Here is a 27,955-nt window from a genome sequence, read left to right as displayed (position 1 = left end):
TCAGCATCGGGCAGAGCGTCTCGTGACGCTTAATTGGAACTTAATTGCTCCGACGTCGGTGATTTACCGTGTTAGCGAAACAACAGTGTTGACGGCACAATGGGGGCGTGTCGTTAGCCTTTTCAGGATAAAGTCGTGCCACCTACAAATTACACTCGGCCAAGTTGTACACCTGGAGCGGTCGAGAAAAGCATTATTTTAGGCTGTTGGACGTCTACGATAGATTTTTCTTTGCTCGAATTCGTCGGCAAGGGAGCTGGAATTTCGGACGTTAATTATGCGAACGTGCATTCCATCGTACGCGATCGCACGTGTCTAGCATTCGAGACGGAGAGAGCCGTGAAGAATTTGCAGCGTCGCCTTGACGTGGACGAATACTGTGCCCCCTTTTGTACTGGAAGAAAGATCGGAAATGACAACGGAACCGCTTTCGAATTTTTTCAATGATCAGCTGATCGATTGCTAATCGATAGATCGGTCTATCGGTGTTTCGAACGCGTCGTCGGCTCTTGGAATAAATCCTTCGTACCTACAGGGCGAGTCGACAGACGAAGCGATTTCGAAGTACGAGATAAAAAATCGTCGCGAATATTCGCTGAAAAATTCATCGCCGATCCGTTCTCGTTCGTGACACGAATGCATCGAGGGAATACGTTTAAAAATTTACTTTCCCTTCGAACGGCTCGTGGAACGCGTGTCCAACGACCAAATCGAACTGCTCCGTTCGATTCTCCGCATCGTTGCAAGGTCGAACTCGATTTCGAACGAGGGTGACTGGTGGCGAGTTCCCTCTAGGTCGATAGCGAAAACGACCTGGCACGGTGACGATATTTTGCACGTGCAAGGAAGGAGATATCGATGGTCGGTTTCGGACGAGACAAAAGTTTCACGGTATATGATTGCACGTATATTTAAGGACATTCTGCGTGATAGTAGCTGTACTCCGTACGTACAGTCGATCACAAAATTATTCAAATACTCCTGTTTTGTTTGTCGTTTCGTTTCTAATTTTACTCGTATATTATACTATATTATACTGGTTGCAATATTGTTTCGCAAATATGAATCGTTTATAGTTTAATGCACACATGTTCGAACAATCGTACACGCACACCGAGATCCAACTTGCCGTTCATCACTTTCTGGATCGTGCAACGTGGCGGACGTTGTTTTAAAATTGAAACGGTCTTCTGCTCCAGCTTTGCTCTGAAGCGAAGAAAGCCCACGTTGCAACCGAATGTACCGCGGTACTAATGGGGTAACGAGCGTCTGTTTTTCGTGCACGATCGTGAAAATAATTTCGGGCGCCAGCCGTCCACAGTTCCGACGGATGCGAGGGATTCGTACGACTGATGAAGTTTTATTCGGAAGTGGAGGTTTAACCGTATTAAAATGGCAGGTCAGCCGGGTCCTCCGGCAACTCGGTGCGTGTATGATTCGTGAACGAGTACGTTTAAAGGTCGCAGGCCGGAACCGGCGTCGAATAATATAATATATTAGCGGTCGTTGGTGGCTTTGAAGTCACGAAAGGTCTTATGGCTTGGGACCGATCCTCAATTTGTGGACCGATTCAACGGGAACGTTCCTGGATCGTTCGTGATTGGGATGTGAGTAATTACGTCGTTGATTTATTTTCTGGCCGTCATGCCAGATGAGCTACCCTAGTTACAATTGTGATCCATGAAAAAATCTCAGTATTCGTTGATTCACGGTTGCAAATTTTCAAAATCGAAGGTAAATGGACCTCCTCCAAGGATAGTCTAGATAACAATCGCTAATTTATCGAATCCTTGGTACATTAAAGCGTTGTTCCTTAAAGTTTTCTAATAAATAATTATGGGTCCGCTCCTCCCCATAGGTAGAATCGTTTTACTCGCGCGAACCATAACCGTAAATTTCTGTTCAATTTTACTGTTTTACTCGTCGTTTAGCCCCCTCGTAACGCTTGTACGCTTCAGCGTTCTTCAGGGCATCGCGTTCGAGTCGCGATAAAGCTTCGCGATAAAGTAGTCGGTACAAATAGTATCGTGTTCGGTTTACCGTGACACGAGTAAATATTTGTGCCTGGAATGGTCGATGGAGAGGTTGCAGAAAATGCCCGGTGAATTTCTAGCAGCTCGTTACCACCGTGTATACACGATGCACCCGTGTGTTGTGTCTGGCGGTGTATGCACTAGTTCGGAAGCCACTTGCAACGATACGTATCGTGTTCTATCTATCAATCCCTCTGTTATCATTATCGGAGAATTTTTCGTCGATTCGTCTTGTTTAAATTTTCAGCTCGGTATATTTTGCCTTCGATTTTCCTAACGTTATGGGTTACCTCAGATTTCCCGTATAGTTCGGTCGGAGTGCCGTTAAGGGTCTCACAGATTTTCTAAGACTTTCGTTAGGGATAGTTGTTGCAGAGTTATCGGTAGACTTGGTCGGATTTCTATAATGCAACGTTCACCGGAGTGGCAACTGTCGAGTGTTACGGCGAATGGCGAAACCTTCCCTACATCGCCATTTTCCTGAGGGACGGCTAGCATGTACGAACGATGCTCGAGTAAAAGGAAGTTGAAGATGCACGTGGGTTCGTCTACCTACGGCTTGACTGTGACAAATCGACGCGCGTCGAGCAAATCACCTCGTGTCGGACAAACTTGCCGTAAAAGCTTTCTAAACGTAATAACCCGAAGAATACATAGACCTTAGTACGTACGTACCGCGTTCTATATAGCCAGTTGGCATCGAATCAGAGAGTCTCCTCGGTGCACGGCCTTGTGCTCAATTGCATTTTCGTCGAATTACGATTCGCGCGATATTCCAGCATTCTGGGTCGTTGACCTTCTCGCGCCGGCATCGAAATGCGTGGGCGGTTCATTCATTGGCTAAGAAAGCATGGACGTGTCCGAGGTATGTATGTACTCGTGCCATTTGGCAGTGGCGTGTCATAGATACACGTCGTACATCTTCATTAATTGGCGCCTCTCGAATAGCACGCGTCTACGCAACCGGCCCTACCTTTTACACGCGTCAGCCACTTCGTCCGCTGTCATCGCGTCTTTTAATTGCTTCGTTTCGATATACCTCGTCGGGTCGTCGAGATATCGAACTTCGATCAAATGGCAGACGTACCTACATGTCCTCGTCGCTCGACGATTCCACAATATCTTTTAATTCTTTCCATTTTTTTGAAAGTACCGATTAGGATAAAGTAGAATCAGTTGAGAAGTCTGTGATCCAATTTAAATATATAAGTTCGCACACGATAAACATTTTTCTCGGGCATAGATTAATGACGACGCATGAATCATTGTCAGAAATTGATCGGCGTGTAAACATTTTGATAGCGAAACAAATAGTTTTTCAAACTGTACAGCGATCGATAGGTAGCTACCAAATAGTCGCGCGATGTTGTATCGAATTTTCAAGTACGTACGTCAGTAGGCGACATTCTTCGAGTACGTTCACACAAACGTTGTCGTAGTCAGCGACTAAGGTGGAGCTTCCGTTTCCGGTAATGAACGTGCCGTATACGAGAATCGACACCATCCATTATACGCCGTATTCGTGCATACTCGCTTCTCGGAGTTGGCTGCGATACAAATTTTCAAATTGTAAGAGGATTTTGAACGGTTTTGGATGCAGCGCTGTTGCTCGCAAACGAAGCTTAAAGCGGTAGATGGATAATCGGCGGCGTGCACGCGCAATCCGGTGCAGCTATACACAGGCGTATATAACCGCGTTATCGTCGCGTATCATAGAAATCGCTTCTCCACCGTTCGCCATATGCTCGTTGCTGCTGGTACCGTTGTCGAGACTGCTTATAGAGCCGGTTTTCGTTTCCTGCCGGACACGAAAGAATGGCTAGCCTCGCTGATAGACCAACTCTCTCTCTACCCGTTTCTTTTTGCATACTCTCGATGCTACCCGTCTATATTTTTTCTTCTCTTTTCACGCATTCTTCGCGTTTAACGCGCGCGCATTCTTACGCATCCGGCGATCTACGCGTGTCCGGAGAAACGCTGTTAACCCTTCGGGTACTATACTCCTTTCCCCTTCTAGGATCTTTCGAGATAAAACGCCACTATAGTGCCTTTCTCGTGATGGATATCTCTTTATTGCTTGATAGCGAGTTCTGCGCTCGCTTTTATTATCTTCATTTTCTTTACTTAAAACTTTATAATTTATTACCGAACCATGCGTTGAACACGACGCGACACAATAGACTGAAATTTCTTTTCCGATTCGAATTCTATTGTGTAAAACGTGTTTTTTCATTCGCAACTATACTTGTATTTTCTTTCATATTTATTATACAGAGAACCGTTCGTTTTCGAATGCTATACCCTGCATGAATCGAGATCAGAATAATGGCTTTCGTCGAATGGTGGAAATCGATTTTAATAGCGTATACGGTTCTCCGGATACAGCCTCCTATTAGAACGCGATCTGACGCGAATCAGAGAACGCCGTCGAATAATTGAAATCTATCCTTTCTCTATCGGGTTTGGTTTCTATAATATTTTTTTTGTTCGTTTGTTTCATTAGTCGAGCAACAGCAACCTCGACCACCTATATAGGAGAATAACAAATTCGATTAACGAACGACCCGAATAATAATCGTGACCAGCACGGTTACCCGAATGTTCTGCTTAACGCCAATTATCTTCGATCGTCTGAATTATCTTTTTTCTTTCTCTGCTGGTTCGTGTATCAAACGAATACAAACGTGTATTAAAAGAGTACAAACAGCTGTCGCGACACGACGATAAATCGACGTTGCTTCGTAGCCGAAGAGAGAGACCTCGTTGCGAAAACGCGTTAACCCAATTAGAGACGCGGACAATGACGAATCGTGCTGTTTTCAAAACGATATCTCTTATCGACGAACAATACCCATGGTCGGATGCAGCGCTCACAGGGTTTCTTTGTCCCTCGATGCATCCCCAAGACGATTCTCCTCGTTCTTGAACCGTTCGTGATAAAATTGCGAAAAGAGTCGAGAATATCGTTCACCGGTTCATCGCCTCTTCCTTTTTCATTCTTTCTTCCCCTTTATCGCGTATTATTACATTTCGCTTCTCGAACTCGAAACTGTCCATCGCTATGCCGCACATCCTCGTTATATCTTCTGTCTTCGTGGTTCTCTGTGCTCCGGAGGGATAATACGCGCATATACCTTGATAATTTCGACAAGAGTGAACCATCGAATCATGTTACAAATGCGCGTAGGTCAGTTCCTCGGAAATCGAAGCGATCAAAAGCTCGGTGCAATAGTGGAATTTATTTTTGATTCGAATTTCGTGGAACATACACAGGCGCAAAAGCTGTGTCGAGTCGTGGAACAGGTGCGGAAAGCATAATCGGGTTTGCCTTCGCGGAAAATCTTTATCCGGGTATTGTTTCGCTGGCACAAAAGCGTCCTCGGCACGGAATGCCGAGCATTGCGCATAGTCGATACGATACACGACAATTCGATACCTAGAAAGCGATCTTTCTTCGTCTTTCCTCCTCGTCTCGGCATCGTCTATCGATAACCAATTTCCGGTGAGCGTAATCGATCGAGTGATCGATCGGTGCTCGCGTTTCCTCGACGCATCAGCAATTTTGCCAGCGATTAACCTCGTTTCTGATTCGACGACACGATACGGGTGGTCCTGACGGTTCGGTAATCGAGGAAACGATAAAATTTTATGAATTCTCCGGCGAAATGCTCGCTCGGACGCGACGCATCGAACTCTCTGGAGGACTCGAGGGAGAGAGTCGAACGTTCGGACAGGTCGGTGTGTGGTAGTGGTCGAAATTCCGAAATTCCAGACGCGCCGAAGTGTTATCTAACTGAACGGAACAGCGTGGCGCGGCGTCTGTTGGCGTCGAGCGTTCCGCCGGTGCCGCCGCTTTTCGCATTAGTCATCGGGTACGAAAGGCGAAAGGCGGTTCTCGTCGTCGTAGTCCAGTTGTAGGCGAGCAAGCGAGCAACGGCAGCAGGTATACGCGTATTTTGTTTCGCTCCAACGACCACCGTAGTTGTCTAAACAACCAACGATTTCCAGGTAGAGAACGGGACAGCCTGGAGAGATAATCCGGTGACTCTAATTGCCTTAAAAAACACGATAACGACACGATCGCGTTATAGTGTCGCACACCCTCTATTGCTCGTTTAAGATCCATTTATGTATGAGGCCATGTTCGTTATTTCGTTGAGAGTCCACCAAAAATTGCACTATGCAGCGAAAACAATCGGACGAAGACGATTAAAAAAATTTCGAATGTATGTTCGAGACGGTAGGTTTACTCGTTCGATGTTCGTGCAACGAACATCGTCGACTCACGTTTCGACGATGCTGCTGTACCCAGTTCGACCGGTGCTCGACGTAGAGGCGAACCTTTACCCGTAAATCTGCTCCGCGAGATTCGTGTGCCCAGTTGGTTGACTTTCGCGAATCGATTTCCTCCCACTCGCGTTAAATTCAGCCGTCGCGTTACGGTAGGTCGTTAACCGACCACCGTGCCTAATATTTACACTCGCTCGTGCATCTCCGTCCATAGATGCGTCCGGCGATATCGACGCCTCTCGATCGAATCTCTTCGATCGGTCCACGAGCGATCTTCCATCGAAACGATTCGACTAGACGTCCTGGCAAGCTGTTGCTCGAAAAAAACGGTTGACCCTGAAAATACGTGCGTGCGTATATACTTTCCGTTGGAGCCACGTTGCTCGTGAGGCAAGGTAAAGACGGAGAGAGAGGGGAGAGAAAGAGAGAGAGAGAGAGAGAGAGAGCGAGAGCCCTTCGTGACAGGACCCCGCCCTGTTGTCGAACCCCCATACCCCGATGTTCTCCGAGAGAGCTCGAGACAGGGCTGCCACCATCCGAAGCGAGTCCCGGGGTGCCGGGCTCAGCCGGTACGCTCCTGCCTCCCTGCCCGTCTGTCCCGGAGCTCATTCTTTCTCTGACCGTCGAGCAGTGCGGATCGCAACGATACACACGGAGAAACGGCGCTCGCTCGGTCGTTCAGTGAACGGAAACGCACGAACGCGTACGAAGAACGCGGTAGGAAACGGAGTCGCGATCGCGCGTACGCGCGGCAACCGAACGGACGAGAATTTTTCACGAGTTCGATCCGGCGAACGATTATCGGCAAGTTTTTGTGCGCGCGCGTTGCTTTTCGGCCTCCCCACGCTCGACTAACCTCGGGACAAAGAGAGCGAGAGAGGAGGTGGTACGCGAGCCAGACGGAAACTCTGTTCTGTTCTGTTCTGTTCGGCGGGAACAAAGGAAGGAAGAAGAGGAACGGTCGGTGCGTCGAGAATCGTCGGCGAGAGATCGGACCGGAGAAGGAACCGATCGATCATCGGCCCGACGCGTATACGAGCCGGCCAACTCTCGCGATTATCCTGCTGCGTCTGCCAAACTGGTTGCCGGTCACGCATCCGTCTCACGGGGGTGAGTTTCGCACCGCGATTATCGCAGCGTCCTCTTCCGGAGTTTATCGTTCTCATCGGTGCGATTTCGAAAAGTTGAAGTGTGCTCGCACGAGGCTTCTGGAGCAGAAGAGTGTCGAGACGACGGCCGCGCGAGGGAAAAGGAGAGAGCCGAGGGGAGAGTATGAAAGAGCGAGCGAGAGAGAAAAAGAGAAAGAACGAAAGAGAGTGAGTGAGTGCGCGCGCGCGCGAGCGAGTGAGCGAGCGAGCGAGCGGTACGCTGGTGACAGAAAGACGGTCGGACGGACGGACAGACGGACGCCGCTTCCCCTCCGCTTCTCTCTCTCGCGACAGTCGGTCGCGCGTTACCGAGCCAAGTGGATGAGTTCGCGAACGCGCTCCCGCTAAAAGCTCCGCTGTCTGCCCGATCGTGGGTGATTTCGGTGTTTCGTTGCCCCCTCGAGAGTCTACTCGGCGAGTATCCTCGCGTGTTTCGGCCGCTTCGTCTCTCGTGTCTAGACGCCACGCGCTTCGCGCCGCACACTCGTGTCTGCTCCTCTCAGAATAATATATCCAGTGTTGTTTGTTGTGCGGAACAGCGACGAGGGACGCTCTCCACGGGAAAGTTTCACCCCGTCGCGCCACTTACGACGCCCTCGAGGTGAGTAACAAGCGTCCCGAGTGCCGGGCATTCGCTCGTTTTCGCTCGTTACGCCACGGTGCCATGCCGGCTGGCTCGCGCGCGTGTGCACGCCTCGACCCCGCGTGTGCGGCGCGGTGCGTGTCACCGGCCACCGGTCTCTTCGATCCAACGCGCCTTCTCTTTTTTTCTTCCCCTTTTTGTCTTCCTTCCGCCGTCTTCTCGGCCCTATCGATCCCTTTCGACCAAACGTTGTGCCTACGTTGCTTCGCATTCCTGTCAACCGGTCGTTCCGGCGTGCTTCGAGCGGGATTTCGTGCGTGTACCCCCGCGCCATTTTGAACGTGGCCACCGTCGATCGATATAGCGGCCGTCGCTCGGAGCCAGCTTCCGATTCCTGCCTTTCGAATCGGTTACTCGCGACCGCTCTCGTCCTGTCTCGTCGTTTCGTTAGTATCGTCGGTACGCTGTTAACGTCGAGCGAAAAGAGCCCCAGGATGGTCGCTCGTCGCGATCGAAGGATCGTTGGGAGCAGCGGCCGGTTACGCCATCTTGATTCCTTCCCCCACCAGTTGGCCGGTATTAACCCCCGAACGATCGACCGTACGCACGATTTCGAGACTACCAGTGACCTTTCCCTCCGGCAACGATCCTTGTCGAATCTTGCAATCGGCTCGCGCGGAACTCCGTCGCGGTTACGATCTCGTTTTTGCAGCCACACGGAACGAGGAGCCACGCGAACGCGAGACGGATCTTCCCGTCGCGAGAGAGGCGCGCGCTCGTCCCGCGGGATTCGACGCGACGCGACGAGAAAACTCGGCGAACGCTTTGTCCGCTTCGCGGATTTAGCGTTCGGCTGTTACCATGGCAAACGAAAGGAGGAGAAGGAGAGGGATAGAAAGGAGATACGTTCTTGCCAGGCCGGGTGCCTTAAACAGAGGCAGGCGACGTGTCTGCCTGCCTACAGTTTCTCTCCCTCTTCTCTTTCTCCTTTGTGCCGATTTTGCATAGCAGGCCTCTACCTGCCGTGCATTTAAAACGCAGTCAAGGCTTCCACGGAAGCGATTGTTGTCGCTCGGGGAATGGCAGTTGGTGGAGAAAGGCCGAGAAAATGCTGGCTGGTTGGCCTAGCCAGCCTTTGCTCTCCGTGCATGCATCTCGTTGCTCCGTTTCTCCGTCGCGTTCGTCGATCCTTGACGTGGCTTTGCTATTCTTTTCCCTTCTGCCTCTCCATCGACATCGATTCCGCGAATTTTCTTGCTTGCCTTTGCTTCCCGATTTAGAGTTCCACCGTTTGTTTCTGCGTCAGCGCACCTGCCTTTGGCCCACCGTCTCGGTGCAACGTGCATATGCTCAAATCTGATCGAGTACACGCTTCCATAGTCTCCACGACTGCTTTAAAAGACTAGAACAATGTGGCCAACGACGATCGACGTTTCGCGATTCGTCAGCACGCGAATCGCTGCTTTCTTCCCTTGGTCCGCGCGATCGACGGCAACCAGTTTCAAGCAACGGCGAGTCCACGCGATAACGGGTCGTTAACTTGCCCACATCTGCCTTTCTCTCGTTTACGAGAACGATGGAAAGAGCCGTGTTCCGACTGTTCGGGCAGACGTGCACGCCTTTGAAACGCCTCACGACTCGACCGGTTTTTCGCGAGAAAACTGCCTTCGTCTTCCTCCTCCTCGTCGCTTCCTTCTTTTTCTCGTTTTTCTCAAAAGCACCGATCGCTACGATTCCCCGTTCGCGTTTCATTCTGGCTTCTCGTTAGTTTGCCCTCGTCTCTCGCGCCTACCCTTATAAACCGAAAGTTCGAAATTGGAGAAGAATGCTGTTCGCGGAGAACGCGTCGAGACTACTTCCATTTTAACAGAGATCGCCGCAGTTCCCGTTATCTACATTTTGTTTACGGTATATCGTACGGTCGTTGACGTCCTCTCGTTACTGTCTTATCCATTGTGAGCGAGGTTTGCTCGCGTTATCCAAGCCTTTTGCCATTCGTATCCCTATCTTACGGTGTGTTTACACGAGCCTTTTGGACTCGGCTACCAGAGATTTTCACCCTTTGCCGGGCAAAGGTTCGGCTCGCGGTGTTTACACGACTCGAAGGGTGCAGCACGCGCCTGTTCGGCCCAACCGAAAATAGATATCCACTACTCCGGATACGCGTTATATTTTTAAGCTCGCTCGAACCGACCGCGTTTCTGTGGCGTCGCAGTTAGACCCCGTACCGTTTTCGCTCGCACCACCTTTACCGCCACCCTCCCGCGTGCCACGCTCTCAACTTTGCTGTGTTTGCCCTTACGGGACTCACGATTTTCATCGGTCCCGTACGCACGCATTCACGCACGTGCGGAACTGTTCACGCATGCGGGACACGCGTCTGAATACGGGCCGACGATGTCGCCTCATTCTCTCGGCACGCTCATAATTCTCAATTTCGAGAACAGTGGGCCGAGCAGATGTCCTTTTTCGAGGACGAATTATTCGCTCGCCTAGGTTTATTCTTTCGGTGTCCATGTGTGTGTGGAATTAAACGTGTTAGCTCGGTGAAAATAATGGACGATTGATTGGGTATGGGTCCGTGGGAATCGACCGTGTCCTCGCGTACGTTAGGGGAAGAAAAACTTTTTTGTTCGAGCGAGATTTTGTTCTTCTTCTTGGCGTCGACGCGTTGGCTGCCATAGGGGCATCTATAAAAAGCCTGTTGAATTAGTTATTATTAAATAATTGGCGAAAGGTGGTAAAGAAGAATACCGAGTCACCAACAACTTCTATCATTTTCCGAGTCCAACGTATTATTTACGCTGAGTCAACTACTTTTGTTGTAATTCTTAGTCATCCAGTGCAGAGTTGGTCTTTGTCATTCATGCCAAATAGACGGCTAAATTTAGAACATCGACCTTTTATACATTCTGAGAGTATCTAGACGATACGCAGGGTTCTATGAGGCTCTATTATTCATTTTATGTAGCGACGATCTGGCGACGTAATGCATGGATATTAGAACACGGGGATATTACAACGCCGGGTGATCCAACACGTGGGTATTACATCGCATGGTGATCTAACGCATACGTGTTACGGTGTATGATCACCTAACACCACAGGTATTACACCGTGTGATCGTCGTACGCCATGAAAGCTTAAATTTGCTAAATGACCATTCGTAATAAGTAAAGTTTCGGTATATCTTAAGAACCGTGTATGTGTGTGTCTACGTGTAAACGACCAGTGCAACGTGAAAGTGCGTATAATCGTCGATTATGATCGAGTTCCGAGAAAATAAGTTGTGAGTCACGGGATAAACACGTTGAGAACTTGGTATCGTCGTTATCTTTCCATTACCAAGAATTGAAAATTCTTCGTTAATCTCGAAGCCGAAAGGTTCGCTCGTGTTTTGGCCGATCGGTTTCAGTATTGTTAGAATCGTATAAACGACAACATTTTCTCATTAGCACTCGTCGAGACAGTGCCCGTTACGGAATTCAGTTCCCATACATTGTCACGAACGAGCTTGTCGTGACATCGTCGTTAAACCCTTAATAGCCTTCGACGGCAGTGACCCCTGAATGCGCTTATTAATCCATTGAACGGATCCACAGAAAGAAATCTTGTCGTGTGCGTTTCATTCGATGTGCTCGTTGTCCAAGTGAATAGATAATTAATCGAGATAAATCGTGTTTCTAAACCAAAATCGTGATCTGACTCTCTGGTAAGTTATCGTGACTCGTTCATAAAATATTTGCTATTCTTTATAAAACATCATGATTCATAGAGTATCGTCTTATCGCTTTGACGCGCGAATATTTCTTTTCTCGATTTTCTCGTGTTTGCGCTCGCAATCGAACGCGCTCGTGTGTCGTGTCATGCTCCAGGACTCGGAAAATGATAAATCGAGTTAGGGTGCGAGTTACGATTAATTTTCGCATTGTAATTAATATTAGATAGAGTGGCTAAAAATATATGACTTGCTTGAAAATTCCGAGTACACGAGGGTGGTAGATCATTACGTGACTCGGAGAAGCGGCACGATTACGGTGAATATTTGCGTTGTTTTCAGAAAAACAATTATTGTTACCGTAGCGAGTCGTTGAACCGGTGTCTCGAACGTGAATCGAGGAAACGAGTGGTTTCAATGGCGCGACCGATTTCCTTTTGTGCTCTTTAGTTCCACTATGTTTTACACGTTGACACGTATACCTGTATCTATTACGAATTGTGCAACACTAAAACGCTTTCGGTTTACAAACGTGATGGTCATCAATTATCAACTCGAAGAGGTCGATTTTCATTCTTAATTGTACTTAGCACTCTCAAATTTCTCTGCCTTCCACTCAGCCTTTCCTAGTTTCTTCGTAGGCACTTCTGAACTCTCGCTCAGTTTTCCGTAGACTACCCTTAGGTTCTTTCTAAAATTATAAATAGCAAGTTCTGATGTTTCATATATAAAATCTTGTGCATATCGTGGGTTATGCATGGAACATCGTGGCTTGCGTCTTTGTGTTCTGGTGTAAGAGAATAATGGCTCGCAATCAGCCTACCCCTGTTAGTTATGGAAACAACCCCCTCGTTCGTGCCTACTGAATTTCCCCAATAAATTGAACTACTCGTCGCACAAAGGAGCCACGGTTCAACGGAGAGAAAGGAAAAGCGATTAAAAGTTCCGCTTCATTTCGCGTTCGATAAGTCCATAGAATTACGAGAACATCGTGGAGCGGTTCCCTAGGAAAATAGCCTTATATCGAATAAGAAGAACTATTCAACAAGCTTTTAAATCCTTTACGCCGTTTTTGTGTGTTTATAATGATCTTGATGGAGTGCAAAGCATTGAATAAGTTCGTCGAATAAATGGGGAAGATTGAATGACTTTTTTCCGAGGTGCTCGACAAAAAATTCGACACGATGAAATATCAGCGGCCAAGGAAGAAGCCATAGCGGTGAGAAGGAAGCGTATAATTAGGCTGGATCATATATTAGACAGCAGGAAGAGCCTCGACAAATATTTACGTTGTTTCGCCTCTCTTTCTTCCGAGTGCAGCGAAACATATGCAACTTGAAAGGGCTACTCCGAACGATGCGACGGTAAAAAATAGACTTAAGCCATGGCTGGAAGTTATGTACGTACATCGAAACTGCGTTGAGTGGCGAGGCTAAAACACGTGTCGAACTATCGTAACTCGTGGGAAGCGTGGAATCGAGTATCTCGCGAGAAAAACAGCTTTTCCTCTCGTAACTCACGTGCATCCACGATTTATCGCTCCCCGATTGTTTTATTTTTAGCCCTCGCGTCATCGGTAGCGCGCTGATTGTAATTATCTTTCGCCGATCCAGTTGCATTATCAGTGACAAATCACACTCGTAACATTTAATATCTCGCAATTTCACGATTCCTCTTTCGACGGGGCTTAATTTTAAGCTTCGAGAATCAGATTGGCAATCAAGGGAACTTGAAGATTGCTCTGTTAGCAATCTGGGATTTAGCTCAGATTTACATAGGGTTTGTTTCCGAATCGCAAATAGTCGAACGTAGAAGAAACACCCGGTACGTGAAAGACGACCAGCTAACGCATTAGCGCAAGCGTGTTGTAGCTTATAGAGGGACCTCGAAAGTGCAATGCACCGTGAATAGCCTGTGCCAGAGACAAATGCTATTATTCAGTGACAGTGATACTCGCATTCAAGCCGCGTTACTTCTGTCTTAGAAAAGCTGTTCGTATCATTTATCATTAGCGACGTTTAATCGGCACATATATAGGCGGGTCGATCAAATACGTGGTAGCATATTATAAAGTGGACGTCAATAGCAAACTACGATTTAACACTGTGACGGTCGATGACACCATTGTGGGGTTAACGATGCTAGGTATCTTTTTTACCGAAAAGAGGTCGTTATAATGTCATTTCGACTGCGTTATTATATAATACGAGAAATAAATGGCACACATAATGGCACAAATTATCTTTCTACACGTGTTGCGCGTAATTCGGTCTACAGTGAACCGTAGATTGATCGATGTAGGTGTTACGTGCACCGATATCATACGATACGGTCGTTCAGAGTTGTTAGGGAATTTATCAACACCCGCTGGTACTTGCTCGCACAATCGTCTATTTAGTAAGAATTATGATAAGCGAGTTACGAGTACTTAATGCAATTGCGATCCCAACGAGTAATTTTGCAGCGTGTACTCGATTAGTTATTCGATTAAACGCGTGGCTCCGATCGCCGGTGTCCCTTATCCGTCGTTAATATTCAACGGGTTAAACATGCCTGGGAGGCGTATTTCTGACGCAAAGGGTTAAAACAGGCAACATTGACGGTCGTAGGTTCGTGGACGGTTACGTGGTTACCGTTAGAAAGCAGAAAGAGGCAATGCACCCACTTTCCGTTTATTGAAAATCCTTATTCATGAAAACGTCGCATCGCGAATATGTACGACGTAATTCGACGCTCGGAAATGCTCGTCTCGTAGCGTTTCTATCAGCGAATAACGATCGATTATTCGAATCGCGTTCCAGGTTTTCTCCCGTTCCCGGAGAAAAATGGCGATAGGGAAAAGGAAATGCATAGTTAGGTTGGCTCGTTCGTGGATCGAGTTCTCGGTCATTTTTCTCGGTCGCGACGCAAAGTGGCTTGGCTCTCCGGTTGGTTCCTCGCGAGGCGGTCAGCGCAGCGGCGCGTATCCTCGCCACGTGCTCTTTAAACGCTCGTCTACGCGTTCGACTTCGCCTCCTCGTCGTGCTAGTTTTTCGCGATGCTTGCTCGAACAACGGATCGTTTCCTCCTGCGCCGTGAGAGAAGTTTCGAATCGACCTCGGAACCGTTAGCCACCGTCCACTGCTCGCCGACTCTTTTCTGCCGACGATAATTAGATCCGTCCGTTTCAAAGAACCTCTTTCTTCGTCGGTTTTTTCTGGCTTTTTAAACGAACGACCATGATTGTCTCGGAATATGCGCTTGTAGAGGATAACGAGTGTACATTGCGAATAATATCTGCACGTTTGAATATTTTTTACCGTAACTAAAACGGTATCGTCGTTAGTTCGCGATCGGAATCGAGAGTGAACCGTGAACTATTTACGCGTGCGATTCGTTACGACACTCCTGTTGTTCCAACGGTACTTCCGAGGAAGCAATAAGCGTTGATCGACACACGGCGAATCGGTAAAGTTTGAAGGAACGGTTAACGAGAATAACAAATTGGAAAGCGGTACGTAGATAAGTCTGAATCGTTGCCGACGTTGTCGCTAATGCACCGGCTCTGGTCGACGAGGCAAACAACGATAAAGCTGTCACGATCCGTTCGATCGCGGTCAATCATCTCTTATCCAACGTCTTTAGTCGCTCACTTTCGCTGGTCTTGATTGCAGGTCAGTTTTGTTGGACGCGCGACACCTGATCACAGCATCCGGAAAGCGCGGACGAGAGACAGGTGATACAGAAGAAGGGGATAGAGAGGCAAATCGAGTAAGATGGGAGCGAGACAGAGCAGAAGGTCCGTGGACATAACGACGACGCCTAAGAAGGAGGGGATACCTGCCGAAGGAGGTGTCGTCGGTGACGCTGCTGCACCTGGCGATGGCAAGTTGGAAAGGATCGAGGAGACCGACACGAAACCCACCACCAATGGTATAGCGCCTCACACGGACGTGGCCGAGGATAAAGACAAGGATAAGGACGATGCCACGGAAAAAGACAAGGATAAGGAGAAGGTGAGTCTCGCTGGAAGATCTTTCCTTCTATACGCGCCAAATCGAAAGAATAATCGACCAAAAATTACATATTAGTCCTTTCTAGATATAGAAATTTAATCTCTAAGCAAAGTCTACTCGGTTATTTCGTAGTTAATTTTATTTTGGAGCGGTCTTGAATTCTCTTTCGCCAGCGAGCGAATTGCAACGCACGAAGAGACTATTGACTCGATCTCGTAATAGTAACGTCAATCGACGAATGTATTTTTTTATCCAGCTTCAATAGACGCGACGTAACGACGTCCGCCGTAAGATGAATCGATCGAATCTAATAACCGAGTCATAGAGAATCGTTTCAAAGGAAATCTCGTATGACACGCGCTCGTGATTACTTTCATTCCAGTCGAGCGGTGATTCATTCAGCGACGAGTTTCCACCAGTTCAAAGAATCGGAGCTTATTGAGTCATGATCCGCGTTATTTTTTACGGAAAACAGTTCGACGGAAGTCGTTGAACAAACTCGTATCTCGGACGTGTGAATCAACCTTTGACTCTTTGTACTCGTAATTAGCCGAATACAATAAAATCGACTCGTAAAGTCTTGGACGTGTTCTTTGTTCGTCGTGATTTATTTTTAGATTTCGCATAATTTAATTAGACAAAATTGTTTCTGTCGACGCGTAGGTATAAGCCGATAGAATTTTTATCGCGCGCACAATGGGGCATTAAGTACAGACCTGATCTAAAGTTTGAGCGTAGCACGAGCCATAGTTAACCGGCTCGTCACGTTTCCAATTGAAATGCGATAGACTTTCGTTATATTGCCACCATTATACGGACGTGAATTAGCGACGTCCACGCATCATCGAACGCGTAGTTCGAGAGGTCGACTCGAACGCTGAAGGAAATTCGAAAAGCGGGTGGCTGTCGGGTGCAGGCGCCGGCGCCTCGACGTCGGTCGCATCGAAAGTTCGAACTGTCGCTCTCGTCGAATCGCATAAAGGCATAAACACCGTAGCGTCGGTGTGTATATCGTGAAATACTCTCTCGGCTAGACGAAACTTGATATTTCCTCGATTGAGCAACCCCGGCAGCTGTCATGCACTAGATACGGTAACGCGCGTGGAAAAGAGGAGGGAAACTGCAACAACTTCCCTCTGCCTCTTCCTTTCATTTCCGTTTAACGCGCGGTTTTTCCTATTTCCTTCTGGTTCGGTGCACGATCAGCGACGCCGCGTGAAATCATCCCGATAGCTTATCGGTGTACGTTAGGTTTAACTTCTACCGTCGAAGCTTCTTTCGCGGTGTGTTTATCGATTACGTTGCCTTTCTAGATCGCGTGTAAAGTTCGCGAGAAAGCGGTGCACTTAATTTCCTGGAAAAGCGTATTCTTACACGCGGAAACGCCCATTGTGCCACTTAAAAGAGGATTAATGGTTTTACCGTAGAATCGGGAGCGGAATGCATTCGGACTTTAATAACTTATTAAGTGGTGCATACTTCGTATCGGAGGGTAAGAGAAGCGTAGAATTCAGTAGAGATACATAAATACATGAAGGATCTAGAGATATAGAGGTCTTAAGAAATGGGTTATGAGAGCAATCCGGAGATCTAGATTACGCGACGTTAACTTGCAAAATCTCTCAATTTCACTTAACGTTAGAACTATGGTTCGACTCGTATCTTTGCGTCATCCATAAATACACGTTACCGTTTTATAATACTTTGGCCAAGAACGAAAGTGTTAGCCGAGAACACGAGTGATCTCGTCTCGAAATTTTTCTCGCGGAGGCGGATCGAATTCTCGTTCTAACTTTCACGAAACACGAGTCACGCGAACCTGTTGTAACCGTTCGTAAACGCGTTAACGGTCGCGCAACGATTCGCGATCGGTGGATGCGCGCAGATAAGCGAGCGCGACGCGAAACGCACCACTTACCGTGATTACGTGGTTTGTCCCAGATAGATTCGTGGAAAGTACCTATAGGAGTTTCGATTCGTTGAATTTTCACGAGGGAAAAAGCATCGCGATATATACCGTTTTATCGCGTTGGACTCTGCAGGTGTGTGGACGCGCGTACAGGTAACGCGTTCTCGCGACTAACTGTAATCGCGTACGTCCGCGTGTTCTTTGCCGGTGCATACCTAACTGTCCTAGACAAATAAATCTTTTGTTCTGTCTCTGCTCGTCGCTTCGAGTAAAAAGGAAGAGAAACGCGTTCGATTCACGATTGTACGAGGTCAGTTTTAATCGTTTCGTGCCCGAACTCGTTTAACAACCCTTGATCCTTTAACCGGAAAGCGATCATTTGTCTCGATCGTTCTTGGACTCGGTAGATTTCTTCCAATAATGGAATAGATGCTATTTGGAAATTAGTGAATACTGATCAGGTGCACCGAGGTACTGCTTTGCCAACAGCATCTTCGAGATACATTGCAAAATCTCGAGGCAGGTGTTCCTCTTGCTTCTCGCATCGAACACCTGCCCTTGATAGTTTGCTTCGGCGACGCCAGCCAACCAACGTGGTCAGCGATCCTTTATTTTTCGCGCAGCCAGGATCTACGACGCGCCAGGGCCAGTGTTTCGCGAATAATTTCACATGTACAGGGTGCTCGATAAAAAACACTGTCTCGTCAATTCGAGATGTCGTCGTACTCTTAATGGTGGATGTTTCATCGTGTCTCGTCACGAGAGCCCATTTTCATTCTTCTACCCGAGAAACGCCTACGAAATTTCGTAATTTCAAAGATCATTTTTCTTTCGACACCCTGTATCGAGTCGGTTCACTGGAAGCATCGGGCCTTACTTTCGTAACCTTGACCATGCAATTTAACCACACGATACACCATCACGAGCTATGGCGGGCGATCTCGCGTGTTCCGGTGGTTCAATTAAAATACAATTTCGGAGTTACCCCGGTATGCGGGTCGATGCAAGTAAAATTACGTTCACGAGGTTTCTCTCCGCTCGTCGATGAAAGTTCTCTCGCGATTAATCGCGGCATATCCACGTTACCGAGTGACCTGAATTCCACGCGTATAGAACGTTTTATTTCGCTGGATGGATAGAGCGTTGCTCGAAGGAAACACGCGATGTTGTTTTAGACGTCGGCTCGCGTTAACGTACACCGTGCTCGATGGACGCTTTTTGCGTGAATCATCGTGCTCGACACCAGCTCGGTTTATTAATTAATACGAGACGCGACTCGCCTGTTTGCTTCCATTAATTAAAACTGCGTGCCGCTTGAATTCCATCCTGTACATTCTTCGCGGACACCGATGACAATGTCTGCGAGCAAACTTTGTCATCCTCGCGAAACGAGTCTCCGTATAATTTTATTCAATTTATAAGTACTCGACATTCTCTGGGACCCTTCTAATGGCGAGAGACTCGTTTGCCCTTACCGAGAAAAGGCTAGTATGCCAGTCGTTGTACATCGTAGAAACGTGCAGAGTATTTATTTAAAGAGGAAAAACAAAGGATCTCAAGGCTCTCTGTTCCTGTTCGAGATCGATTCGATCACGAAAGGTTGGCTCGCGATTATCCGCACGAAATTCGCAGATCCTGCGTCCTTGTCTCGTCACCTGCATATCTCGTTCGTGTTTCTCCGGCAAATTCCTCTCGCGTGAAAATCGCGTCACCGTAACAAAACTCCATTGTTTTGCAACGTTTCGCGATTATTACCGGACATTCGGTCGACCGAATACGACCGAGTTAAGATTTTTAGTAGCAACAAGCGTGATTCAACGGTGAAGAATTCGTCGCAGAAAGCAACGGCGTGCACCTGCATACGATGCTCGTCCTTCGTGCTTGTCCTCGAATCGTGGACATTTCTCTTTGTATCGTGCTACCGTTCGATCGACAAACGCACAGATTTCGCACCGTTCCAACGTTTATGCGTGCACCTTTGAATATCAAATTCGAAGTAAATCATTGGCAGGCTGCATAGATAGATTCTTTTATTTATAATGCGCGCCAGACAGCTGGCGCTTGCCTGCATGAATATTTAACTCGCGATGCTGCGACAGCTAGAAAAACTATGAAGAGTCGAGGCACGCGACTCGATTTTCAGTTGCGATCTTGCTCGTTTTATTTTTTCTTCTTTTTCGATACTGGGTGTAACGGGGACAGGTGGTGCAGTCGATTAGACGATCGGACAGGTAGATAAAAATGGGGCTTGTTACGAAAATCCTAATGTACGAAGAGTCCTGAGCGATACCAGGAGCGAACTCGACCAATTTTCGTATCTTCTTCGTGGATTCTTTCCATGAAACGAGTCATTATTCGTTAAGAAAATCGTAAATTGCCAGCGTGCGTTCTGCAAAGTTTAAGATATCTTGGCGAAGATCGACGATGTACGAGAACAACGAAACGATTATTTATCAAAGTTAACCGATCGGTTCGCGATCGACGAACAACAGCCAGAGCGAAAGGGTTAATCGAGAATGTTCAGATAAGCGAAATCGAAATGGACGAAAGAAGGAGAGAGTTTGCGCGAGTTGAAATCTTTGGTAATTTATCTTGACGTACGTTAATGAAACGGCTGGAAGAAGAGAAGGCGCATCGGTTGCATCCACGACGTACGCGTACGTGCATGTGTGTACAATGCCATTGTACTCTGTGGTGCGCCTACGCCACACGCGATCCGTGCAATATCGTTGTCTCTGCTCCTCTCGCTTCAGCCACGAGACGGGCATAACCTTCTTTCCTTTCTCCTCCCTATCGGTCGCGATATCCAACGCTATCGTCCTCCTCTTGACCGGCTGCTTGAAACAAAAATAACCGGATATTTACATAATATAATGCGCGTGCGACGCGATGCAACATTCTCTTTGTCTCGCAGAGAAACAGAGAGGAAACGCTGCTCCTCGGGTCTCGAACGAGTATTGACGTTTCGCGATGAGAATATGAGAATAGGAAAATTCGAACTTCGTCCGCAAACTTTGCTCGGCAAACGTATAGAAATTGTACGGCTCGAAGGCTTGAAAATAGTAGTTTTGCGTACAAACGTCCACTTGTGTTATTAGCTAATAATGGTTCGACCGATACGTCGGAAGTATGAAAAATTTGAAACTACGTAAATTCCAGCGTGTCTATTTCTGAAAATAATGCCTCTATTAACGGTAGAAGTACACGAGCGAATATCTTAGAACGAGCTTCCTTTCAATCAAACGAACGCTCGACTTGCGTCGTTCTTGGCGGATAATGGCTCGATTGTTAGCTCGATTAATAGCGGAAATATACATAGCGAGGCAGGTTGGCTTCGTAGCACACAACGATGATATGGAATTGTTCTGGGGGATTTACATCGATAATAAAGCAAGAACCAATGTTTACTCGATCGAAGACTCCGCTCGATTCAAGACGTCGCTCGAACAATACTCCATTGCTCGTACTCCATTAAACAAAAACAAGCGATTGAAATGTTTGGCTTAATGATTCATAAATAAAATAAAAAGAGGCACACGAAGACGTTTGAATTGTTTGCGCATCGCGAACGATGACGATCTTGGACTTATAGAATTATTACCCGATTAAATAAACGACGTACACTGGCTGGCTTTCCCTCCTTATTTGCCTTCGTTTATTAATGGTCACGCCAGGCTGCTCCAAACGATAACCAACATTCTGTAACTCGATAATTAAAAAAGATAGCTGCAGATTAAGAGTCGTTAAAACGAGAAAAGCGTCGCATCGCTTTTGGCCGAACAGTCGTTACGGCTCACCCTCGCCGCAAGATTCGAGTTAACGGGACTCCGTTCCAACATCGGAAACCCAAAGTGTCACCATGACCATTTGCGCCCTCGCTAGCGGGCTTACCCTCGAGATTTCTGGTCTTACCAGGAGTTTCGGATGATCCTCCGATCGGAGAACCACTGAGAGTCCCGTGTAATCCGAGATTTTCGCGGTTTCATCCCGTACGTCGTTCGAGCCGCAGCTGTCCCATTCTGATAAGTCTCGCAACTGTTATTGCGAGCAAGCTCTTCGCTTCTTTTTTCCCTTTTCTTTGCTTTCGTTCCTCTCGATCGGTTCACTTCTGCGATTTTCTTGCGGTTCTTCTACCCAACCAGAGGTGACCAACAGGTTTTGAAGGTGGAACGTGATCGTGGAAAATTCGCCTCGATGACGCAATTCGATGCTGCGGCAGGTGATGAAATTCCGCGTTGAACGCAGTAATATTAGCATGTTTCACGAATTTCTGCTATATTTTCCGTTTCACTCTGCCTTTGAATAACCTTGCTGACCAATTTATTCGAGACTCGGTGAAATTATTCGTGCAGATGCGACAAACAATTAGGGTTTTTAACAAGCGAATACGACAAACAGGTATGTCATTCGGGGAATCTTTTGCAAGATTTTGTAACCACCCGTAGCACCTGCTGCCGCGTGCTCCAAATTTTCGTACAGATTTCACCGGTTTCGCGCGCACCTGAGGATAATTTTTCATGCGACAACGCGTTAATATTCGGTCACTCGAACAAAGACAAGTTCTCGTTTACTTTCGAAAACTGGTACCTCGAATCTGCTCGTTTAACGACCGCTTGCGTAATAATCGAAGAAAATTACTTAATCGGATTTCTTGTACGTTGCTCTTTTACAGACGGAAGAAGTGAAGTCGGAAGAGAAGCAAGAATCGGCCGGAGACTCTCCCGCGGAAACGGCAGAGGTCACAACACCTACAGAAGCTAATGCCGCTAGTCCCAATGCTGTCACTTCTCCAGAAAACAAGGAAACCAAAAAGAAGGACAAGGTGAGATCGATTTTGTCGAATAATCACGATGCGCGGAACACGAAACGTTACTGATTATACGGTGCATATGGATAAATTTATGGTTCTACGGAGAAGAAACATTTTAATTGACGATTCTATGAGCCCCAGGGAATACCGAGCGTATAATTATTATTCATCGGGTACGGTGAAAAAGTTATGGAACAGGAACTCCGAGCAGGAAACATCGATTACCGCGGAACGAGAAGAGCTTTATTCGAAATAAAACCGTACACTTAATGCGACGAATACAAATTGTTTCCTCAAAAAATGCATAAAGATATTTCCCGTTAAACCTGCATCGATCAGCAAAAGAACCATAAATTTCATCCTTTACTGTCCTCCACGGTGGTTGAAATTAATCTTAAATATTCCTGCGCACGATAAAAAGAGAAACAGTTCTCTACGAATTAGTTCGCGTTGATCTTATAGCCTGAGTAGACACGTGTTTGCTAATCGTTTAGAAAAATAAGCCACATACATAGTTGCGTGTAATGAGTCTTTCGATCATTATCGAGTGCCGTTTCCTCGTTCATAGATGAAGAAAAAGTGGTCCTTCAGGTCGATCAGCTTCAGCAAGAAGGACAAGAGCAAGTATGCCCGTGAAGAAGCACCCAAGAATGGAGACGTCACCAAGGAGGAGCCTCTCGCGGAGGTGAGTAAAGAGTTTTACCTTATCGGATTCTAGTACGCGTTTCTTGTCTTCCCGTAGGATCGCTTCGTCGACACAAGAAAACCATGAATCTCTATGGTCATTGATTCCGTTAATTGTGTCATCATCTTGCCTTTCGCGGTTTACTATTCTTTCTCGGAGACGAACGAAGATCGATAGAGTGTCGTGGCACGATATTATCCACTCTAGACGTGTACATTTCGTTTCGAATACGAAAGAAAGAGACGGGACATGTAACAATCGTCGCTTCGAGGAACGTTTTGTCGATTCTTCTCGCGTTTCTCGCGAAGGACATAACTCGTGAAAACTTGGCTTTGCTCGCGGATCGATTAAATAGGCAACGATAGTCTTTGTTTAAGGATATTCAGGAATATTCAGCTAGCGAATAGGTTGGCTGGCAATGACATTCCAGTGTTGTGCAATTAATAGAACGCAGCGTGCACGTTGATAAGCATCGATGTTAGAATCAATTTGCCTTCGGGAAACTTTACGAATCCGTAAGAGCAGAAGACGTTCGTTAAAAATATTTTTATTGTTATTCGCCAACGCGCATGCTTACGAGTTAATAGGAACCGGGCGACGACGGTGGAACGAGCATAACGCAGGCCACCGTTCACTGCAACATGATTTGTGTTCTCTCTTCGATTCCAGGCGATCGGTATAATCGAGAACGACCACGCGATAACCGTCACGGATCGAAAGCTTGGCCGGTGTTTAATTGGCCTCGAGACGTCTAATAAATCCTCGAGCCTTTCGTGATTATCTGAAATTTATATTTGCAAAAAGTAATCGACCAATGAATATCGTAACGATCGACGTTAACGAAATTACCGATAATATCCGCCTTTCCATTCTTCCTCTTATGTTTTTAATAAACACTGCCGGAGTTGATTACCGTGCCAGGAATCTGTAAAGGTACCTTCAATGTTTGATTTCTACGCTAGTGACTTGCCAGTATCTTCGTATTTTATCCTCGATCGAATCTCTGCCATGTCATTGATATTTCCTCTTCTTTTTGTGACGCGATGCAAATTAACGAGAAACATGATCCAAGTCTCGAGCTTCGTTGCTGCATATCGAGCAAAGAATTTTTTAATTTTGTTATTAGAAAATACCGGTCCTTTTTCTGTTAGTTAATTAGAACGGAACATGTTCTTGCTGCTAAATGCGACATGGTATATTATCACGTATGGAAATAACGCGATCTAATTCGATGTGTGCCATCATTCGACACGTGGACATCCAAAGCGTGACCATACGATTCCTAGCAATACGATAATATCGTATACAGTATCCAATTATATCGAAAACTCGGCATAAAATCCAGAGCTATCGTCTCAGCAGTCCTCCTTAACGAGTTTACCCATCGGCAGATGTTATCTACTCGATACAATTATAACTTACAACCTGAACAATTAATCAGTATTTACGTTTGCAACATTGTAATCGTTTACATTATACAAGAGGAGTAAGAACATCAGTCATTCGATGCTCGGTATAATAAGTGGCGCGGTTTTGCTAGTCTTGTTCGGGTTGTTGGCTGTCGTGCAGCCTAGCCGCGCGTAGGCGAACCTCGTAGCCTCTCAAGATCATCAGGGCTAATCTCCTCGTTTCTTTACCACTTTCTTCATCTTCTCACTGAGTTCTCCGTCTCCTTCTCTCGTTCTCGTCCTAGCAGCCTCCCTTTCCTTCTCTCGAACCTCGCCTGTACAGAGTGGGAAGGGCGAACAGCCGTGACTCATCATCCTTCTTGTTCGTCGTAGCTCGCGAGTTTCGTGATAGGCCGCCATGGAAAACCGGCTTCGAAGTCACTGAATTATCCCCCTTGCTTCTCTTTCATTCGCTTCAGGGCTGTTCCCTCTTCGCCTTGCGCGTGTCTCGCCACGTCTTTGCATCTCGTCCTTTCAGACACGTAATCGTCCTCTCCACCTTCGTGGCCGTGATCCTGAGCAAATAAGTCGTTCGGAAATGTCCACCGATCAAGGTCAGTTAGTTCCATCCGACCCTAGACAGTCGATCAACTTCTACGATTTCAGATTTGGTCAGCGTTCGAATTTTCTGTCGCTACCATTTATTTAACGAGCGCGCGATAGAGGGTGTGGGATAATCTCGCCTGAAGGCTATCGTTATAAATACGTTGATCGGCGCATCCAACGATACTATTTATCGGACCAGTTTGTAGGAATCGGTTCAAAGGATGATCGATGAGGTTCGTTAGACGCTCAAAGACGAAGCAACGAAGAAGGAACGTCTAGGAATCATCGAACGATCCTCTCGCCTAGGCACGGATCTCGCGACCGCGACTTTCACTCGCTTCGAACGTAGTTAGCATTCCGAGTCATTAAGGAAGCTGCGAGTGGTGGTGCGTAGCGCTGCGTGACTCGTAATAGCGGGATGTCATTGTGCAGCTTGTTGTGACACCACCATGAGGAATGACTTATTGCTCCTATGGCTTGTTATCCCGTATTTCATACGGAGCATCGTTTGCCCTCTACTTTGCCCTCGTTGCTTCGGATTCCGTTAAAATGCCTCGTTGGATCGTTGAACGCGTTATCCTTGACTCGTTTGTCGCAGTCAACTTGATTTTAGCCGACTCGCCGCTAGTTTTATGATCTCGAAGGATTAAATAATACCCGGGAAAATCTGATTCGATTAGCGAAATGTACGCTGTACGTTGAACGCGTACAGTCCAGTCAATGGACCGTGACTTTTGCTAAGAGTATATATCCGCCCACGACTGTCTGCGACGGTTGTTGCACGGAGGAGGAAGGACGGAGAGTGTTTCGTCGAGAACCTGTTAGTAAATTTAGCACCAGGAACACTTCGGAAACTCGTGCTTTAAATACTGGAGACACTAAGTCAGGTAGACGGTGTACAAACCGGACTGGATTATTACGAGACGTGTCAGGAGTAAGTGGCAAATACAATTAGAAAAGAAAGGCGACAAGGTGCAGGACGATGTTTCGTCTAATGTCAACCAGTGAACTCCATCGACGAGGTCGCTTACCAGACTCGTATCTTAAACACGGGGATAGTTAGGTCGAAAGGTGGACTCGGAGAGTTACACGAATCTATCCGTTAAAAGGTTGCTCGATGCTTTCGCAGGTACATCGACATCGCTCGGATTTGCGTGTGCGGATCTTTTTTACAGACGCGAACGACTACGCTCAGTGTGGTCTGGCGTATAGTTCCACACCACAGAATGGGAATGAGAATGGGAGTGGTGCGCTTGTATTCTTCGAAACATCACCTTCCTACGGGACGTGGAATTATAATGATGGTCCACGAACAGGCCATGTTTTAATATTTGCGCGCCTGACCGTGCATCGATCAAAAGAAATTCCTGGCCAGGATATTCGTACCGAAGGAAAGCAGCAATTAGAAGGGCTCGTTTTCGAGGGAGCAAACATCGACTCGATTTCCTACGGGAAATGGGACGTATCTGTCAGAGAAATCGGTAACGTGGCTCGGCAGGGACCAGTCCACGCTTCTGTTGCTCATTGTGCTCGCTGGTAACACGGTTCAATGGCCCAAACTTCCCGGATACGCTTACCTGTATGCGCGCGTGTTATTTCGTCGCGAAAAAAGTTACGGTTCGACGTCGAGCTCAACGTTGCCGCTAGCTTCGAATAATTCGGCATTTGCCAAAATGTCAAGTTCACTAATTCTTCAAGTGTCAACTTTTAAACGCTACGTAGAACTCTTTGACTCGACACACCCTTTAGATAAGTTTCCATCGCGTCGGCGATCGGAGGTTCGAATCATCTTTCGTCCTCCTACTCAAAGTTCATCCAGCATACCCGCGATGCTCGTTCGTCCTTTTTACTCGAGGTGTGCACTCGCTCCGACGCGGCAATTGTACCTTGATTCAGGGACTATCGCTAGGTATCCGCTTTTATTTACCGAAGAAACTGCTCGTTACTCATCGCGCCTCGTGGAGCGACGATATCCGTGCTCCTCCTGCAATGTCACCGCGATAAAGGCGCGAATACGCGTTAAAAATAACGTAGCCGTTTATTTATTGTTCGTTCAGAGGTGTAATTTACGCGACGACATAAATTCACGTAATCGGCTCTCTCTTGTTCTTTTCCTCTTTTTCTATCTCCCTCTCTCTCTTCCTCTCGCGAGCACACTCTCTTCCTCTCAGGTATCATACCTATACTTCGCGAAAGTTTTATGCGATCGTAAACAAGTTCGTAACGGCAACGATCCACGTAGGAAGAGGTTTCTTGCGCGTCCCTCGAGTAGATTTAAGAAAAATCTCTTAGCTTTTTCTCGAATCTTGGGACACATTTTCGAGTGATACTAAATCGCGAATTTAGTGCCGTGACACTTGAACGTCGTCGCTTTTCTCGCGGAAAATTTCGTTGCCGTATTTGGAACGTAAAATATTTGGCGAGTAACATTTTTGAGGCGCTTCAGTCTCGATTGTTTTTCACGATCGAAAGAAAATATCTGCTCGATAGCGAGAAGAAGCATCGTCGAGTGGCAAGTGGCTCGGTTCGATGAAGCAAAGATCGAGGGATAGTTAAGAGGAGCTTAAGGATCGCTCGAGAGTCTTTCCGTCTGCTGCTCGTGTCCCCGGTTTCGCACCTACGCGAATGTCACATTGTTTCCAAGCAGCCACCCTCGCGCCAAAGCGTCGCAAAAGAGGATGTGATTGTAAAGGGGGAGGGGTGCGGTCCCGTGGCTGCTTCTTTTTTTGTCCCCTTTTACTCTAAACTTGCTCGTCTACCAGCAACGTGGGGGACCGAGTATCCTGTACG

General features: G+C 47.0%; 1 protein-coding gene across 6 annotated transcripts in view; it reads left to right on the top strand.

The window, feature by feature from the left end:
- The window catches only part of LOC100879657 (uncharacterized), a 71,722-nt gene that overhangs the window by 19,730 nt on the left and 24,037 nt on the right, over positions 1-27,955 (top strand). The window contains exons 1-5 of one of the 6 annotated variants that reach the window (XM_076533522.1): positions 6,909-7,433; positions 8,011-8,072; positions 15,426-15,767; positions 22,349-22,498; positions 23,055-23,171. In XM_076533522.1, the coding sequence (XP_076389637.1) occupies positions 15,528-15,767; positions 22,349-22,498; positions 23,055-23,171 (507 nt within the window). In that variant the 5' untranslated portion in view covers positions 6,909-7,433; positions 8,011-8,072; positions 15,426-15,527. Of the gene's footprint in view, positions 1-6,908; positions 7,434-7,714; positions 8,073-11,433; positions 11,767-14,798; positions 15,266-15,425; positions 15,768-22,348; positions 22,499-23,054; positions 23,172-27,955 lie in introns of those variants that run through there. The other 5 variants (XM_076533521.1, XM_076533519.1, XM_076533523.1 and 2 more) reach the window with 5 other exon arrangements.

Source organism: Megachile rotundata, chromosome 7, assembly GCF_050947335.1.
Source record: "Megachile rotundata isolate GNS110a chromosome 7, iyMegRotu1, whole genome shotgun sequence".
In the NCBI taxonomy this organism is placed as follows: domain Eukaryota; kingdom Metazoa; phylum Arthropoda; class Insecta; order Hymenoptera; family Megachilidae; genus Megachile; species Megachile rotundata.
This window is presented reverse-complemented; position numbering and strand designations above follow the sequence as displayed.